At 40.4% G+C, this 18,453-nt stretch overlaps 1 protein-coding gene across 1 annotated transcript in view; it reads left to right on the top strand.

Annotated features, from left to right (window-relative positions):
* Window positions 1–18,453, top strand: part of PREP (prolyl endopeptidase) — a 132,535-nt gene that overhangs the window by 32,611 nt on the left and 81,471 nt on the right. The window contains exons 5-6 of the mRNA XM_017878565.1: window positions 1,772–1,981; window positions 6,275–6,396. Coding sequence (XP_017734054.1) covers window positions 1,772–1,981; window positions 6,275–6,396 — 332 coding nt within the window. The remainder of the gene's footprint in view (window positions 1–1,771; window positions 1,982–6,274; window positions 6,397–18,453) is intronic.

Here is an 18,453-nt window from a genome sequence, read left to right as displayed (position 1 = left end):
CTGTCACCCAGGCTGGAGTGCAGTGGCCGGATCTCAGCTCACTGCAAGCTCCGCCTCCCGGGTTTACGCCATTCTCCTGCCTCAGCCTCCCTAGTAGCTGGGACTACAGGTGTCCGCCACCACGCCCGGCTAGTTTTTTGTATTTTTTTAGTAGAGACGGGGTTTCACCGTGTTAGCCAGGATGGTCTCGATCTCCTGACCTCGTGATCCGCCCGTCTCGGCCTCCCAAAGTGCTGGGATTACAGGCTTGAGCCACCGCGCCCGGCCTATAGTATATGATTTTTAAACATACATTTCTTTTTTTTTTTTTTTTTTTTTTGAGACGGAGTCTTGCTCTGTCGCCCAGGCTGGAGTGCAGTGACTGGATCTCAGCTCACTGCAAGCTCCGCCTCCCTGGTTTATGCCATTCTCCTGCCTCAGCCTCCTGAGTAGCTGGGACTACAGGCGCCCGCCGCCTCGCCTGGCTAGTGTTTTGTATTTTTTAGTAGAGACGGGGTTTCACCGTGTTAGCCAGGATGGTCTCGATCTCCTGACCTCGTGATCCGCCTGTCTTGGCCTCCCAAAGTGCTGGGATTACAGGCTTGAGCCACCGCGCCTGGCCTAAACATGTATTTCAAATCAAAATGTTTAATTTCAATTTTTCTGATAATTTTCTGATATATATATACACACAAACACACACACACACACATATATACAATTCAAACACTCCAGTGCTATGTAGAATAAAAGGTGAATGTGTTTCTTCTTCCTATCACCTTCTAGACTCTTTTCTGCATTTACATACATATGAGCCTAGATACTTTATAGGACTTACAATGGTTAGTGAGTAGGTTCTGTGAAATTTTAAACTAATTCCTCATTAATTAAAATTCCATGTAAAAGAATAGGAAACCTCTAATAATAGTTGAGCTTCTTAAAATTTTCCGTCCCAAATAACATTTAGCAAACAGCCTAAGAGGAAATCTCTGGTGTCAGATTCTTCAATAGGAGGTGTTGTATCAGATGCTTTACATACTTCATAATTGAAACAGCTAATATGAAACACAAGTATTTGCCAGGAAACATTCCATAGTGATTAGAACATTCCACCAGGGCCCTAAAGGATTGTACATGGTACGACCGTCTATAGACATGTTGCTTTCCCTTTCACAATTTCTTGTGGAATGTGCACGCTGGGCACCTTCACTGCAAACCCTCAGGCTTTATTTACCTGGGCCTGTGATGGTCAGACAGTGTAGACATTAATCCTTGTGCACAGGTAATGCTCTGAAAATGAGGCTGTAACAAGGGATTTTAGATAGTTTGGAATCAATCCCCCAAATTACCTAATGGCTCCAATTTAGTTCTATTATATGTTATGTGTCATAATTCAGTCATTACTCTAAAAGCAGTTTCCTTTTTCTCCTTATTCCCTTTAGAGTATAAATAAAATATGACAGAAGTCTCAGATGAGCTCTGCTTTTAACTGAACTGCCTATTGCATTATAAAAATTTCAAAATGAAAGCATTTTAGTAGGCATATAATCTAATATTTCATTTTATAGACAAATTAAGACCTGGAGAGGTTAGGAAGTTTGTCTAAGGTTATAAGGGTAATTCTTGTAAAACTTGGGCTGAGTCCCCAGGATTCCTCACTACCAGATTCCTATCCCTTTTATTGCCACATTCTACTTCCGTGTTATGGAGGAGAGCTTTGTCAGATGGCATAGAGGGCAGTGGAGTTGTGTTCCTGTGGTTGTCGTTGGATGATTTCTCCTGTGTCCCATAGGTTATGCATTCAGCGAAGATGGTGAATATTTTGCCTATGGTCTGAGTGCCAGTGGCTCAGACTGGGTGACAATCAAGTTCATGAAAGTTGATGGTGCCAAAGAGCTTCCAGATGTGCTTGAAAGAGTCAAGTTCAGCTGTATGGCCTGGACCCATGATGGGAAGGGAATGTTCTACAACTCCTACCCCCAACAGGATGGAAAAAGTGATGGTGAGCGAAGACTTCAGATGAAGCACATTTTTCACAAAATGAAGTGTGACTTGAAGTGACTGAAGAGACGCTAAACCCTACATAGAAGTTGTGTGGTCCAGAACCATGTTTCCTCAAAGGGTGTTGTATCAGTTGGCTTTGCTGTGTAATAGACCACACCAAAATATAGTGGCTTAGAATAGTAACCAATTATTTTTGCTATGAGCCTGTGGGTTGGCCAGGTAGTTCTGGGCTTGGCTGAGTTCTAACATGTATCTGTGGTCAGCTGCAGGTCAGTTGGTTCGTCTTGGCTTGGCTCTTTTACATATCTGGGGCCTCAGCTGGGACGACTAGCAGACTAGCCTGGGCTTGCTCACGTGGCACCTCAGTAGAATTACAAGATGGGGAGCTGAACGACACAGACTTCTTAATGCCTAGGCTTGCTCCTGGCACGTCACCTTTGCTACATTCTGTTGGCTAAAGCAAGCCAGAAGGCCGTCACCTTTTCAATGGTGGAGAAATAGATACAGGGAACTGTGGAAAATTGGGATCATTATTACAATCAATCAGTCCCTTATAGATGTGTTATATCTCCTAAGGGGATTATGGAGAAGATGAATTTTTAAACTGAACCAAACTATTTGATGATGTTGAATGATTATAAAATTTTACTACTGTTGTAATTGCATATTCTTCTCTGATCAGAAGTTATAGGTCACCTGTTGGTTGGCATTTATCTTCATGCTCTTCTCCTTGTTACTTCCTGGACACACCTTTATTGTTCTCCTCTTTAATTGCACAAAGATCCTGTTGTGTTCAAAGATCCTCCTTCTTTACTCCTTCACTTCTAATTTTCCCAGACAGGAAGGGCTATCTATGTACCTTGTACCCTACTGGTACAATGTGTCATTTTCTTCCTTTTGCTACCCCACATTTCAATGTGGTATGTAGCATTTTCTTGTTATGTTAGTTGGTCTTTACAGGTGAGTTTTACAATCCCTGTGTTAGAGATTAGGAGCTTGGGCGCGAAGGCTCAGTAATTTTCTTGAGGGCTGGGGTCTGGCAAGAAGCACAGCTACTCCAGTGCTTTCTGCTGTACATATTGTCCCCTTATCATGACTTGCTGTATCTTTGTCATCTTTAAATATCCTTGCTTTCTTTTCTGTTTTTTTCCCCCGCAGTTGAATTGGGAATAAGGCTATAGTGCTTTTCATCTGTTGGCTATGTTTAGCTTTTCTGCTTTTGATTAGGCTACATCAAGACCTTTTTTATAAATTCACCAACGAATTACAAGAGGAGCTAAAAGTAGGCTTTTTATTCAAATATGTTGGCTAAAGAAAGACATCTGTGCTCTGGAAACGAAATTAGCTGCCTGTGTTAAGAGTGCCCCAGAGTTAGAAAATGTTAGTTATTTCCATGTTCTGGGAGACAAAAAAGTATAACTGGCCAATTCATGTTAGAGAACATTATTACGTTAACTTGTAAAAACCAAAAGTCATCATTTACCATCAGCTTTCAGTGGCACAAAATAATAATAATTAGTAATTGTGATAGCTAAAAGAGAGCCAACATCTTCCAGCTGTAATTTTGCTTCCCTCTTGTTAGGATCTCAGTAGCCTCTCAGACTGTGATGGGACCCTTAGAAATGAAGCTAAGCAATTCTTACCATGTGCTTCTTACCAGTGTCCCTGAAAGCTCAATGACAATTGCTTAAGTGCCATAAAGCTTGTTTTACATTATGGTATTATCTTACCTTTTTCCCTCCCTTGCCCTGAAAGCTTGGTACATCATCATCATCATGAAAAAAAGAAGTTCAGCCTCAAAGAAGTCTCCAAAATCAGCAAATATGAGTTAATTACTTTCAGTTCGATATTCAACCCATACCTAACCTTTTTTTTTTTTTTTTTTTTGAGATGGAGTCTTGCTCTGTCACCCAGGCTGGAGTGCAGTGGCGTGATCTCAGCTCACTGCAACCTCTACCTCCCAGGTTCAAGCGATTCTCCTGCCTCAGCCTCCTGAGTAACTGGGACTAGTTAGTGCCACGCCCAGCTAATTTTTTTTTGTATTTTTGGTAGAGACGGGGTTTCGCCATGTTAGCCATGTTGGTCTTGAACTTCTGACCTTGTGATCCTCCCGCCTTGGCCTCCCAAAGTGCTGGGCTTACAGGCGTGAGCCACTGTGCCTGGCCGATACTTAACTTTTTAAAAAGTAAAGTTTAGTTTGTAGAACAGTTTTAAAAGCAAAATTGAGAAGAAAATACAGAGACTTCTCATGTACCTCCTGCCCCCACATATTCATAACCTCTCTTATTGTGAACATCCCCCACCAGAGTGGTACATTTGTGTTTCATTGGCAAATCTACATTGACACATCATTATCACCCAAGTTCATAGTTTACTTTAGGGTTTGATTTTGGTGTTGTACATTTTGTAGGTTTGAACAAATGTATAGCGACACGTATCCAGTGTTGTAGTATCATACAGAGTAGTTTCACTTGTCCTAAAAATCCTTTGTGTTCCAACGATTCATTCCTTTCTCACCCCAATCTTTGGCAGTCACTGATCTTTTTACTGTCTTTATAGTTTTGTCTTTTCCAGAACATACTGTAGTTGGAATTAGACAGTATGTAGCCTTTTCAGAAAGACTTTTTTCACTTACTAATAATACATTTAGGTTCCCTACATGCCTTTTCACGGCTTGATGGCTCCTTTCTTTTTAGTGTTGAATAATCATTGTTTGAATGTGCCACAGTGTATCCATTCACCTACAGAAAGAATGCTCAATTGCTTCCAAGTTTTGGCACTTATGAATAAAACTTCTATAAAAAATCTGTATGCAGGTCTTTGTTTGGACACAAGTTTTCAACTCCTTTGGCAAAGGAGCATGATTGTGGGTTCATGTTGTTAAGAGTCTGTTCAGTTTTGTAAGAATCCTCCAAAACTCTTCCAGAGTGGCTAGACCATTTTGCATTCCCGCCAGCAATGAATGAGAGTTCCTCTTGTTCCACACCCTGGACAGTGTTTGGTGCTACCGGGGTTCTGAATTCCGGTCATTCTTACAGGTGTGTAGTTATATCTGATTTTTTTTTTTTTTTTTTTTTTTTTTGGAGATGGAGTCTCACTCTGTCACCCAAGCTGGAGTGCAGTGATGTGATCTTGGCTCATGGCAACCTCTGTCTTCTGGGTTCAAGCAATTCTCCTATCTCAGACTCCCAAATAGCTGGGACTACAGGTGCATGCTACCACACCTGGCTAATGTTTTTTTTTTTTAGTAGAGACGGGATTTCACATGTTGGTCAGGCTGATCTCGAACTCCTGACCTCAGGTGATCCACCTGCCTTGGCCTCCCAAAGTGCTGGGATTACAAGTGTGAGCCACCATGCCTGGCCATATCTGATTGTTTTAATTTGCATTTCCCTAATGATATATAATGTGGAGCATCTTTCTATATGATTATTTGCCATCTGTGTATCTTTGGTCAGATGTTTGTCAAGGCCTTTGGCCTAGTTTTTAATCGGATTTTTGTTTTCTTATTGCTGAGTTCTTTGTAATATTTAGGAATTTTATAGTTTTATGTTTTACTTTCAGGTCTGTGATCCATTTTGAGTTAATTTCTGTGAAGGGTGTAAGATCTTGTCTGGATTCATATTTTTGCCTGTGGATGTCTGATTGTCCCAGCACCGTTTTTTAAAAAGGCTACTGGGCTCTCTCTTCTGTTCCATTGATCTATTTGTCTGTTGTTTTGCTAATACCACATTATCTTGATCACTGTAGCTTTATAATAAATCTTGAAGCTAGGTGCCAGTCCTCAAACTTTCTTCTCCTTCTGTATTGTGTTGGCTAGTCAGTATATTTTGCCTTTGCATATAAACTTTAGAATCAGTTTGTCAATCCACAAAATACATTTCTGGGATTTTGGGATTTCATTAAATCCATAGACAAAAATGGGAAGAACTGATACCTTAACAATATTGAGTCTTCCTAGCCATGAGCATGGACTAGCTCTTCATTTATTTAGTTCTTCTACTTCTTTCATCAGAATTTTGCAGTTTTCCTTAGATAGATCTTACACATATTTTGTTAGATTTATACCTAAATATTTCGTTTTTGGAGGTGCTAATGTATTGTTTTTAATTTCAAAATCTACTTGTTCGTTGCTGGTTTATAGGAAAGTAATTGATTTCTGTATGTTAACCTTGCATCCTGCAGCCAGCTACTTAACTTTTTAAATGTTTCTAGCATTCTGCAATATGGGTGGAATTGATTTTCTTAAAATTGCCAAGTGCATTTCAGTGTACATTTTTGACTCCTTCAGGCACAGAGACATCCACCAATCTCCACCAAAAGCTCTACTACCATGTCTTGGGAACCGATCAGTCAGAAGATACTTTGTGTGCTGAGTTTCCTGATGAACCTAAATGGATGGGTGGAGCTGAGGTATTGTACAGCTGTGAAATTTTACCCTCAAAGACTGTGTTTCGTGGATATGTGTATAAATATTATGTGGTGACTTTTATGGATGGTAGAAATCCCATGAGTAAATATTCTTTTGTTAAAAATATTGGTATTCAGATTGACTCTTAATAATGGAGGTGATAAACCTTTTAACTGCAATCTCAACCTATTACTCTTAATATTAAAAGTAATACTTTGAGTATACTTTTGTATACTCAAAAGTAATACTTTTGAGTATTAAAAAAGTAATTTTACTTATAGTAAAAACTATAAAAGTACCTAGTAAGGTAAAACATGAAGCTTTCGAAACTCAGAATCCTGCTTCTCAGAGGTGAGTGTCGTAGCCTTCCACACATTTTCTTTGTACATACAAGTGAGAATATGGGAAAAAGACAGTGTGTGTGTCTTTCCCTTTTTTACACAACTGTGCTCTTTTCATGCATATTGTTCACTTGTTTTTACATTAAAATAAGTATCTTTTAGACATTTTCTCATCAATATTCATGTATTTCTTGGGGGTCTTGACAGGGACCAACCTCTTGAAGTGTGATAGGTTTTTAAGTTACTGGCCTAAAATTTAGTCTGTATTTTGAGAATCAGCTGTGAAGAAGTTTAGGGGTACTTGGAGTAAAATTTTGACTCTGGTTAGCTCATTCCTGTGTGCTAAGAAATATTTCTTGTTAGAGAAGCATTCCGAATGTTTTAATATGGGTGGGATGTATTCCATTTTTAGTGGGAATGAGGAATGTACTACAAACTTTTTAGCTCATCGAGACACCTCTTCTATTGAAAAACAGTTAGTTTGTTAGGAAAGGCACATTTTCAATTTTAACTTCTGTTCCTAGGTCTACTTCGTTGGAGGACAAAACAGGAATCTATGGTATATTATTCCATGGGAATTGATCTTCTGTATTCCAAATTGTCCTTTTATTTATTTGGGTTTTCTAGACCAGGGGTCAATAACAAATTGCCACTGGGCTGGATCTGGCCTGCTGCCTGTTTTTGTAAATGGAGTTTTTTTGCAGCACGACCACACCCATTTTTACCTGCTTTCAAATTATAACTGCAGAGTTGAGTAATTGCCACAGAAGTCCATATGGCTCACAGAGCTGAAAATATGGACTGTCTAGACCTTTATAGAAAAAGTTTGCCAGATTTTAGTAGAACGTGTTAGAAATAAATTTGTAGGACATTTTGTTACTTTAAAATGTGTCTGTTTTTTATGCCTTTTCTTTCCCATCTAACTTCCCACTCTACCAGCTTTTCTTGTGCATTTACTATTGTCTTTTTTCTCACATATTTGTTTTTAATGGCTTTTCTGAGATCTATTTGGAGATTGTTTCTGCTAAGTTTTCTATCTACTACATCTTCTCCTCATACATAGGCTTCTGCGTACCATAGATATAAAATAATACACATTTTTTACCTTCATCTGAGTGAAATACAATTAAGATAAATATGCTACCAAAATATTAGGTGATGTATAATCTCATAAAATTGACCATTGTAACCATTTTTAAGTGTACAACTTACAAGTTGTACTTAAGTGAAGTGTACTTTAAGTGAACTTACAAGTTCAGTGGCATTAAGTTCATTGACATTGTTGTACAACTGTTATCATCGATCCTCAGAACTTTCTCATCTTGCAAAACGGAAACTCCGCCTTGTGAACAATAACTCCCCGTTTACCCCACCCCTCTCCACCCACCACTGCCATCACCTGGCAGCCACCATTCTACTTTCTGTCCCTTTGTATTTGACTGCTCTGGGTACCTCATATACATGTCATCTTACAGTATTTGTCTTTTTGTGACTGGCTTACTTCATTTGGCATAACATCTTCAAGCTTCAGCCATCTTGTAGCATGTGTTAGTTTCCCTCCTTTTTAACGCTGAACAATATTCCAGTGTATGTGTGTGCCACCATTTGTTTATCCGTTCATCCTTGGGCACTAGGGTTGCTTTCCACAGTATTGTTATGAGTAATGCTGCTGTGAGCAGCTAGTGTTTACAAATAGAGTGGAAATAGATCACATGCGTTAAACATATGTCTAGTCACTTCTGCTAGCTAGGCAAATAAAAAGAAAAGCAAATTTAAATAGGTTAGATGATTCTTCTACCATTCTTTCAATAGATGTATACTCTGCGTAACTCATCTGATATAATCTTTACCACAGTTTGAGAAGGAAGGAATGCATAAAGAAAATAAAGTACCTACTAGGGTAATTATCTTACAAGTCCATTCTGGAACTGCCTGCTGGGTCTGTTCCTTCTGGAACTGCCACAGCCTGTATCTTCGTAACCACTATGTACACTGTTTCCCTGATCAAGAGGAAAGGGCACACAAAAATTGAGTAATAACTTTATTTATTTTTTATTTTATTTTTATTTTTTTGAGATGGAGTCTTGCTCTGTCACCCAGGCTAGAGTGTGGTGACTCAGTCTCGGCTCACTCCAACCTCTGCCTCCCGGGTTCAAGCAATTTTCCTGCCTCATCCTCACAAGTAGCTGGGATTACACAGGCATGGACCACCACTCCAGGATAATGTTTGTATTTTAGTGGAGACAGGGTTTCATCATGTTGGCCAGGCTGGTCTCAAACTCCTGATCTCAGGTGATCTGCCGGCCTCAGCCTCCCAAAGTGCTGCGATTATAGGCGTGAGCCACCATGCCCAGCCTAAGAGTAATGACTTTAAAGAATAGCAATAAATAAAGGGATGCATCTCTCCTTTACAGAAGTAATAAGTGAAGTTGTTAAAACAAAACAAAAAAAAAGCTAAAGGAACAGGATAAAGTGAGTCCTTTATATTTGATCTTTATTGGATCAGGGCCCTATTTAGTGAATTATGCAGAGGAAGTCTGTAAGAAAACTTAGTGGGGTCTGTAAACAAAAGTGGGCGTAGACTTGCCTCAAACAGTGTTCCAGAACTTGGGTGGTCTTGTTGTGACTGGTGTCATCCCAGCAGTTACCAGGGCTGGTCAGGCAGGTCTGGCTGGCTAGGTGAGTGCTGCTTCCTCCTTTCCCAACCCAGCTGTGTATGATCTCCTTCTGAGCAAAAGGACCATCTGGCTACATGGAGGAGTACTCTTGTCACTTAAACATGAACTCTAGAGTTCTGCTGGTGTGACGCCTCAGAAGCCTCAGGTCCAACCTGAATTGATGGTCTAGTTCCAAGTCTTCACTCAGAAAATCTAGATCATGAAAAAAATCTTGAGGTGGGAATTTCTTATGTCCTTCAAGAAGTGTGATAAAGCCAGGAGAGTCCAAGAAGCAGGTGTACTGTAGAACTAGCTGGACCAGAAGCACCCATGACTGGTGGACACATTAGCACTCAGGCTATTCACTGGAAATGAAGCAGTTTCTTAACAGCCTTTATTTAGTGATTTGCATCTTAAAGGAAAGCAATAAACGGAATCTCACTCTGTCACCCAGGCCGGAGTGCAGTGGCGTGATTTCGGCTCACTGCAACCTCTGCTTCCCAAGTTCAAGCAATTCTCTCTCCTCAGCGTCCCGAGTAGCTGGGATTACAGGCTCGCGCCACAATTCCTGGCTAAGTTTTGTATTTTAGTAGAGACAGGATTTTACCATGTTGGCCAGGGTGGTCTCAAACTCCTGACCTCAAGTGATCCACCCATCTTGGTCCCAAAGTGCTGGAATTACAGGCATGAGCCACCGTGCTCAGCTGTAGTCCTCTTTATAACCATGTACCAAAGGCATGTGCTGCAATTGTTGCTTTTATTTAATTGTTGCTTTTATTATAAAAGTACTTACTTTTAGTACAGTCGTAGAACCTAGTATTTAGATAATGCATTTTACAGTGTCTATGATGGGAGAACCAATGTTAGAGTGAGAGGAGTGTACTGGAACAGAAATTTTATTGTAGTTCTGTCTGTGGCCTTGGGCAAATTAATCTGTTCAAGGTCATTTCCTTTGTTTCCTCCAGGGCTTTTCAGCTCTGAAACTGGACAGAGGATTTATCACAGCATCTCTTAGCCTCCTGGGAGAGAACTTAGCTGCTGGGTGTGAGAGAAGCAGGACACAGGGCAGGATGCAGACTTTGAGGGTGTGGGTGGAGGAACCCTGTGGGCACAGACTGGATGTGCTTATGGACGTGTGCAGATTTCTCTGGCTTGCTGCCGTCCACCTCCCCTTCGACTGCCGCAGTCCAAGTTCACTGAGAAGTTCTCTTTATATCCTAGATGCTATCTCCTCGTGACTCATCTTCCTTCTTCACAGATACCTCCTCTGCCTTCCTGCATGGACAGGTCTGTCTTGCCTTGATCAGGCAGATCTCAGGAAATTCCAGTCAGGAAGCAGCTTTAGTTTCCCCACTGTTGCCCTCCGTCACACTGTGACAGCGTGTCTTCCTGGGATGACTGCTTTCAACCCGGCAGAACTCCTTGCTTTGTGGACACTTATGGGTATTGGACCTGCTATTAAAGGTTCATTGCAGTCCAAAACAAAATATTGCTCTCTCCAATTTACATGCTTTCACCCTCTACCCAGCTCAAGTTTGCCAAGCCCCTCTCCTTGCATATTCATCCTGTTAGTTTTCCAGTAGCCACGCAGGGAGGAGGATTAAGACAAGAGAAATGGGAGTTTTGCTTATTGGGAATTGTTTGTTGGTGATTGTTTGTTGGCCTCTCTTGGCTGCTTGCAGTGAGGATGTGTGTCCAGATTCCAGCTCTCCTTATGCCATCCTTTGTTAGAGAGAGCCCTCGATTTTAGGAACCTCTGTACTTTGCTGTTCCCTGATGTGGGTTATAAACTCTCTGGCTGCCCTTTTGCACCACCTGCCTGCCCCAAAGCTTTTGATCCTAGAAGCATTCCCTCGAGATTCAGACTTCCCTGCCTTTCCTTCCTCCACCCTTTTTTCATCAGGGACCTTTCAAGATGACTCGAGGCCAGCTGTCTTCCTAGTAGCTTCCTGGGTACCTCTTGCTCCAGGGGAAGGCATATCCCTGGGTTACTCTGTCCTGGAAATACAAGCTGTGTTCACTGCCCTCCTCACTTACAGCCAAGGACCTCAGGAAGCCTCCTACACTCAGTCCCTCCTGCACATGTCCAAAATGCTGGGCTCAGAAACAAGAGCTCGTTTGGGCCCCTGGGGTATAATATGAAACAGCTGGTACTGGGCTTTGATGGACAGAGATGCCAATTATTTAATATAGACTGTGAGGCTTTACTTGAAGGACAGTTTCATGGCAGGGTAGATATTGTCAGGTTCTGTTGGACAAAAAAAAAAAAAAAAAAAAAAAAAAACCCACAAAACTCTGTTTTAAAGTGAATTGTTAGCATTTGGGGAGAAAAAAATCCTAAAGAAATCAAACATTTTGTGGCAATGTTCCCAGCAGAGGGTGCTCTAGAATGAAGATTGTGAAAATGCATCATCCTTTAGAAAGGATAAGGAGAAAATGCCCAGCTTCTTTGTGATTATCTCGCTAAATCCTATATTGAGAACCTAATTCTGTTATACCTAATTCTTGAAAAGTTTTTTTTTTCCAAAAGTAATCCTGAATCTTAATATCTGTCACATATCTCCATAAGCCATTTTTATATGTTCACCTGTGATCCCTAGTAATTAAAATATCTATATTACACATATATTAATATATAAAGTGTATTGCCTGATGCTTGACTTATAGTAGGTATGCAGTGAATGTTAATTTCCTTACTCTTCCCACGTCCCCTGCGGAAGTTCATGCACGTGAAGATCAGCAGGGTCTCACCTTCCAGAATAGACATAGAAAAGTCCGCTGGTGTTCCTGGTGGGGGATCTCGGCCTCCTCTGCCCCTTGCTGGTTGGCTGTTTTTGACTTGGACCAGTAACTGCTCAGCAGCCCTCCTCCCAGTTGGCACAGTGCATATTTATTCCCCAAGTACTTAGCGCTTGCCTTGTGTCCACCACTGCTTCCTTTCCTTAGCACTGCCTTACATGATAATATTCACCGTGCTGATTAGCACACAGGAAAATCTCAGCAGCATAGTTGGGAAGGCAGAAAAGTTAGAAAGCCAAGCTAGAGACCTGGATGTGAGTAAAGCAAGAAGGCTGTGCTGCTCTTTATACATAAAACAATCCTGCAGGAGAGCATCATTTTTAGTAGACATGTTGGATTTGTTGATAAGTCACTTTTTTTACAGAACACTTGTTTTGCTCAGCAAGGGAGAAAATAAGACAAACTGTAGATACTTTTTTTTTGTGAGATGGAGTCTCACTGTGTCGCCCAGGCTGGAGTGCCGTGGTGTGATCTTGGTCCCCTGCAACCTCCACCACCTGGGTTCAAGCGATTCTCGTGCCTCAGCCTCCCGAGTAGTTGGGATTACAGGCATGCGCCAACATGCCCAGCTAATTTTTGCATTTTTAGTAGAGACGGGGTTTCACCATGTAGGCCAGACTGGTCTTGAACTCCTCACCTCAAATGATTCTCCCGCCTCGGCCTCCCAAAGTGCTAGGATTACAGGCGTGAGCCACCACACCTGACCCAAACAGTAAATTGTTGAATAACCAAATCTATCAACCAAACAACCAGATAACTTAGAAACAGTGGTGCCTATATCATGTCAAAATATCATTATTTATTTTGTATGTGTTTTGTTTTCTTAGAATTTTCTGTTGTATCTGTTTATGGCATACCAAGCAACACATCATACAGTATTTGGATTGATTTCTTTTTTTCTTCTATTGTTGTAGAACCACACTGTACTGGGAAAACTGGGTAACTTTATTTGTTAAAATTATTAAGGCATACTCACCTGTGCTTATGCCTCCCCTGTATGTCTGTTACTGGCATTGCCTCTTATTTTTATTACAAATCCATAAATGAGTTTCATATATGAAAAGTCATCATTGTAGGTGGTTAGTTTTAAAAGTTTTCCTAAGTGTTAGAAAAATAATATTAAAGGGATGTTGCTATGATTCACAACTACTGTGAAAGGAATTCAAAAGATTTATATAAAATAAATTTGATAAAGTCTCCTGCTCTGAGAATAGCATGATTAACTCTCAAAGCTATTAAGATCCATTTTCACTCCTTTTGTTCATTTCCAGGACAATTTCAAGTGTCACTGCTTTTTAGAATACTTTTTTTTACATGCAACTAATTCCTTTGTTATAACATATAAAAGAAAATACCTTCCTCAGTTTGAAAGTGCATGTAGATTCAAATAATGGAAAAACTTTCTTCGCCTTTTCTTTGTTAGGTTCTAAGAGAAAAAAATTAAATATACTAAAGAAATTTCATGGCCATGAAAATTTCCTTATTAATACAACACCACACAACTGGAGTGTAGTTGCTCTAGCATAAAATGACTTTTGAGTTTTTCTTTGAAAATATGTTTGATGTAAGTCCACATATTCTATATATGTATAAATGTTAGGTTTTGTGTTCTGTTGTTTTTAAGGACAAATTACTTCATACATAGTTAAATTATTGGGAGTTTAAATCATGAAATGCTTTTCTGTTAATTGTCTCAATATGAAGAAAGGCTTGTTTATTTTGGTCATTTGGAAAGCTCAAGTATTCTTTGTGTTATATAGTGTTGAGACTGAAAATAGCCAGATTCATTTTAATATTAATAACAGAGGTTTATTGTTTAAAATATATACCCATTTTCCAGAGAAACTGCCGTATTGAGATATTAGTATCTATTTCATACTTATCCTGAAGACTCATATATATATGGTGTGTACATATGTGTATATATGTATGTGTGTGTGCAAAGCCTTCAAATGACCCAATGCTAGAGCCGATGACCTTGTGAAATGGAATAGCTTGATCAAGACTCTGGTCTGAGTGAATCACATCACACCTAGGTAAGGCATTAACTGAAGACATTTTGTAAAAACATTTCTTTGGGACTAGATTCCCTTAAAAATACTCTGGTTGCTACTTATCCCTCTAAATTCTGTGATTTTTGTAAGAGTTATTTTCCTGAATATGCTAAGTTGTCCAAATTATGCATTTATCAGACAAGTACATGTGAACCTAGTGGAGTAAAGTATAAAATACGTACTCTAACAATTTGAATTATGTCTAGTGAGAGTTTTCTTTGACTTCCTTGGTGTAGCCTAGTACCACAGTATACACAAGTAGAATTGTTAATGAATTAATGTGTCTTCTTTAATGAAACTATAAAATACAATACCCCCATACTTTATGTCCTACCTTTTGATAAATGTAAATTAGTATGATAGCTGTTATTGGGTTCCCTCTTCAAAAGTAGAAGCCAAGACTTATAGTTTTCCTCAGGCTAGCATAAAATATGCCAGGGCAAGAAACCACTAGGATGAAAGGGGAACACTTCTTTCCCCATTCTTCTGATCTTCCTGCCGAGAAATTTCACTGAATCTTGGTTTCTCAATGACTAGACATGAGAGAGGTTGGGAGTTCACAGATTAACTGACTCACAGCACTAAGCCACATTCTTAAGTGTATACTTATTCAGCAGTAAAGTTGAGATCTCGGTTCTCCATCTGTTGACTCTTGTTCTGTTTCTAGTTGATTCAGACTTCAGGCGGGGAGAACTGAACTGTTTGTTGAGCCTGGCAAGGACACTGAGTGGAAGAAGAGTAGCTGTGGGCTGTGTTGTACACACTGCATATTTACAGGATATTAGCGATGCCTTACATGTTGTCACAGATCAGCTTCCCTGGGAAGCAGACTCTGAGATAGAAATTTGTGTGCTGGAAGTTTGCTGGGAGAGCTTTCAAAATCTCTGCCTGTGTGACGAACGAAGGCAGCAGAGGGAGGACTTGAACTGTGATGCAATCATCACAGAGGTGTCAGGCAGTCCTGCAGGAACCCTCAAGCTAGGTGAGCCCTTCAGCATTGTCCTAACAGGAGGGAGGGGGGTCCAGGCCTTTATAAACCTACATTAACCGGTTGTCATATGTGGATGAACCCAAAAGAATGTATGACCTTGGAAGAGGTGCATCTTCAACTTGAGGATGAGGCCTGGAGAGATTCTCATCTGAGAGCTGTCTGCTCCCAACACCCCTCAGCTGGGAAATGAGGGCTTCAGCTCTAGAGGGCAGCCCAGCACAGCACCCACTACACATGCTGATGTCTGTCAGTGAGATATACACTTGAGAATGAATGTATGTACTTGAGTATATGTTAGACATAGCTCTCTGTACTAGATAACATAAACCAGGGTAGCCTTTGAATTTTAAGCATGGACAATTTCAAGAAACTAGGGGAATCCTACTTCTTTAATAATCACTTAGGGGTCATCACTTCCCCAAAGCCTTCTCAGAATTCATTTTTTCCGTCCAGCTCACCACCCTGTAGATGCCCCTCTCAGCCATTCCCATCATACATTGTACTTCTTGCTATTAATGTTCTACAACATGGCTCTTTCTGTGTGTGTCTGTATCCTTCAGTGTGTCTGTCTCTCCCACCTGAGCGTGAGTTCTTGAAGGTTCTAGCCTATTGATCTGTGTGTGACTGAGCCTGGTTCAGCAGCCAGCACTTGGTAGACCCTTGATAAATGGTGGTGGAATACACACCCCAGCTGTGGCTGCCCTTAATAGTGGACTGCAGTGGTTAATGGCACGTGTTAAATTGTGTCGTTGGTACGGAAGATGAGAAGTTGGCTGGGGATGGGAAGTTGACCGAGATTTTCCTATTAAGATCAGCCACTTCTGGTGATAGTAGCTATGTCCAACCTCATCCACCCTGGGCACATGAATACACTTTTATGAAAAGGCTTTTGCGCTTGAGGCAGTGGTAGTTGGCTCTTTTGGAGAACTGGGCTGGACCACCCAGAAGATCCATTTTACAATGACGAGTGGCATATCCAAGTACCCTTAACCAAAGCAAGCTGAGTGACTTTCCCCTTTCGTTGAGGACCTTGATTCTACTCTGGTGGAAAGAGAAGTTAAATTTGAGGAAACTTTGCCAAGAAAGAGTAGCCAAGGCAAGAGGGAAGAGTGAATTACTCCCTGAAGCCTGGAGATGAGTGCTCCTCCCACCTTCAGGAGACATGTCTTTCTGCCAGCCACCAGAGAAGGAGCGTGGGGTTGTGGCTTTTGGCTTTGTTTTTTTTGTAACCTCCCAGGTTTTTGTCTGCTTATGGAAAATGAAAGGCATAGTACCAGTGAATGACCAATTGTTATTTAGCCCATCTGTAGAATACCATGCTCTCTCTACATCTAGATTTTTTCCTCTTTCCAAATACATTTATCAATGCAAATGTTAGTACTTTCTTATCTTTTAACATTTTCTAATTATACTTAACCAGTACTCTAAATATAATTCAACAGATGACTTTGCAGAAGTAGACTGTCAAAGTAACCTACATATTAAAATTGACTAATAAAATGGTAAAGAGTTTTAGCCTTGATGTTTATGGTTATTGTTAGGAATGCAAGTAATAGATTTAATATCAATAATGTAAATGTTTCATTTATAGTAATTCTTTTAATTTTGTTTTGCTAATGTTTTATTTACATAAAGTAGAGTTTTATGAAGGTCAGGCATGTTGTTACTTAAGGAAAAATTTGCTTAACAATAATACAGAGTGTAAAATAGAAGGAAGCCCATGAAAGCACAAATTGTAGGATTATGCATAATCGGTCAGGCTAATATTATTACAGTTTTTGCAAAAAGAAAAAAATCAGTGTTTGCAAATCAGATAATCTGCTTCTGGAGAGCACAAGTTATTCTCTAGCGGGGATATTATATCCGCTTAAATAGAAAAAAAAAAAAAAAGCCAGTAATTGTTGAACCGGAAATTCAAACTCGTTCCACGAAGACCCTGATGGGCTCTTGGCTTGCCTTCTTTTCTACTTTTCTTTTTTTAAATTTGGCTTTTAGGAAAATAACTTTATTCTGTTGATAGTCACATGCCCTCCACATCAACAGGATTTATGTCTTCCCCTCCCAATGATTTCCAAAATTCATCTTTTAAATTGCCTTGAAATAATCTGAGTGTGGGGCTGTCGTTAAGTGTGTGTTGTTTAAATTTAAGTGGAAGAAGGTATGTTTTTAGTCTGTACATTTTGGGGCAACAGTGACTTACAAATGATTTTGAGGCTTGAGACTTTGAGCATTTGAAAATTCATTGTTGTTTTCAGTTTAGGAAATTTTAGTGGCTATGGAACAACTCCAGATTGTGATGAAGAGAATTATAATGAAGAGGACTGACTTAATTGGCATTATAACAGCAATGTACCTTGGGACTTCCTGCTTTAGATTAAGTATAAACTGCTACAGCTATTTAGCACAGCCAGAAATGCTGAGAAAAACTCATTAGATGTGCTTGAGACAGCTGTCATTGAAGGTTTGGTATGATTCTTGCAGTGAATTTTACTGCCCTATCTTTCTGATGACTGAATCACTACAACTGGATTAGCCATCATTTATGATTGATGTAAAGTGACTTTAAACATTATGCTGTAAAGAGTCTGTCTTTATTTAAAGGACAAGAGAACAAAAGTTTAAAGTAGTATTGATGCTACTTTCAATTATATTAATAAGATTATAATTGTGAAGTTGTGGATAATCTTAATATAGGATGGTTTAAAAATAAGGTGGAACCAAAATTCTGAACAGTTAGCCATGTATATTAAAAGCTTAGGGGGGCGGAGCAAGATGGCCAAATAGGAACAGCTCCAGTCTCCAACTCCCAGTGCAAGCGACACAGAAGACCGGTGATTTCTGCATTTTCAACTGAGGTACTGGGGTCATCTCACTAGGGAGTGCCGGACAGTCGGTGCTGGTCAGCTGCTGCAGCCCGACCAGCGAGAGCTGAAGCAGGACGAGGCATCGCCTCACCTGGGAAGCGCAAGGGGGAAGGGAATCCCTTTTCCTAGCCAGGGGAACTGAGACACACAACACCTGGAAAAACGGGTAACTCCCACCCCAATATTGCGCTTTAAGCAAACGGGCACACCAGGAGAATATATCCCACACCTGGCCGGGAGGGTCCCACGCCCAGGGAGCCTCCTTCATTGCTAACACAGCAGTCTGCGATCTAACCGCAAGGCAGCAGCGAGGCTGGAGGAGGGGCGCCCGCCATTGCTGAGGCTTAAGTAGG

This window comes from Rhinopithecus bieti, unplaced genomic scaffold (assembly GCF_001698545.2).
Source record: "Rhinopithecus bieti isolate Rb0 unplaced genomic scaffold, ASM169854v2 scaffold_10614, whole genome shotgun sequence".
NCBI lineage: Eukaryota > Metazoa > Chordata > Mammalia > Primates > Cercopithecidae > Rhinopithecus > Rhinopithecus bieti.
Note: the sequence above shows the minus strand (reverse complement) of the source record. Positions and strands in the feature narration are given on the sequence as shown.